At 58.8% G+C, this 1,374-nt stretch overlaps 1 protein-coding gene across 1 annotated transcript in view; it reads right to left on the bottom strand.

Moving 5' to 3' along the window:
* Positions 1–957: 957 nt before the first annotated feature.
* EMH_0068490 (sec7 domain-containing protein, putative) overlaps positions 958–1,374 on the bottom strand; it is a gene marked incomplete at both ends in the record, with an annotated part of 4,301 nt that continues 3,884 nt past the window's right edge. The window contains one exon of the mRNA XM_013498746.1: positions 958–1,374. Within this exon, the coding sequence (XP_013354200.1) occupies positions 958–1,374 (417 nt within the window).

The raw sequence follows: 1,374 nt of genomic DNA, 5'->3' as shown, positions 1-1,374 counted from the left end.
GCAGCAGCAGCAGCAGCAGCAGCAGCAGCAGCAGCAGTTTGTTGAGGCTCTCTCACCAGCTCTGCCTGCTTGAGGGCCTTTGCTGGGTCGCGGAAGAGCCCCTCTTTCGATGCGATCCCTGGCTGCTGCTGCTGCTGCTGTTGCTGCTGCTGCTGCTGCTGCTGCTGCTGCTCTACCAGCCGCTGCACCTGCTGCTCCTTCCACAGGAAGAGGACGACATGCCACCAGCAGAAGCGGAGATAGCGAGGCAGCACGAAAGCCAAGATGTCTGCTGCTGTTGCTGCTGCTGTGTTTGCTACTGCTGCTGCTTTGTCTCCTGTTGCTGCTGCTGCTGCGCCTCCTGCTGCTGCTACTGGTGTTGCTGCTGCTGCTACTGGTGTTGCTGCTGCTGTATCCTCTGCTCCCGCTGGGCTCATCACTGAGGTACTATCAACAGTCTTGCTGCAGTCCTCAGTGCCCTGCTGCTGCTGCTGCTGCTGTTGCTGCTGTTGCTGCTGCTGCTGCTGCTGCTGCCCGTGCGCTCTTTTAATAGCAGACAGCAGCAGAGCAGCAGCAGCAGCAGCAGCTTCGCGGTGCTGCTTCAGCAGGCCTGGCAGCTGCTTCAGGCCAGACATAAACCCGCACCGTTGAAGCCTCGAACGCAAAGGTACCTGCAGCAGCAGCAGCAGCAGCAACAGCAGCAGCAGCAGCAGCAACAACAGCAGCAACAAAAGATGTAGTTGTGTAAGATCAGCAGCCGAAAGCGCAGCAGCATCTAAAGCCGAAGCAGCAGCAAGACCAGCACAAGCGGCAGCAGCAGCAACAGCAATACACGCAGCAGCAGCAGCAGCAGCAGCAGCAGCAGCAGCAGCAGCAGACCTGTTGGTTGTATAAGTAAGCGAAGAGAAAAGAAGCCTCCAGGCAGCAAACTAAACGCCGCAGCGCCAAGAGGGGGAGGGGGACCCCAACGAACTCCTTCTACACACACAACACAAACACGCGCTGCTGCTGCTGCTGCTGCTGTTGCTGCTGTTGCTGCTGCTGCTGCTGCTGCTGCTGTTGCTGCTGCTGCTGTTGTGGGTGCTGCTGCTGCTGAAGTGAACAAGAACGCAATGACACACTGCTTTTGTGAGCGGCTGCTGTCATATCTCTTCTATGAGTTGCTGCTGCTGCTGCTGCTGCTGCTACTGCTGCTGCTGCTGCTTCTGCTGCTTCTGCTGCTGCTGCTGCTGCTGCTGCTGCTGCATGCCTTACCCGCAGCAAGTCTATCAGCAGCAGCTGGGCGACACTTCTTGCAGCCAAATCCCGGGGGTCGAAGGGCAGCCTTGTGAGCCCTCTGCTGCTGCTGCTGCTGCTGCTGCTGCTGCTGCTGCTGCTGCAGACGGAGTCTGGCAA

This window comes from Eimeria mitis, genomic scaffold, assembly GCF_000499745.2.
Source record: "Eimeria mitis Houghton genomic scaffold, Emh_scaff3685, whole genome shotgun sequence".
NCBI lineage: Eukaryota > Apicomplexa > Conoidasida > Eucoccidiorida > Eimeriidae > Eimeria > Eimeria mitis.
The sequence above is the reverse complement of the archived record's forward strand: the minus strand, read 5'-3'. Positions and strand labels throughout refer to the sequence as shown.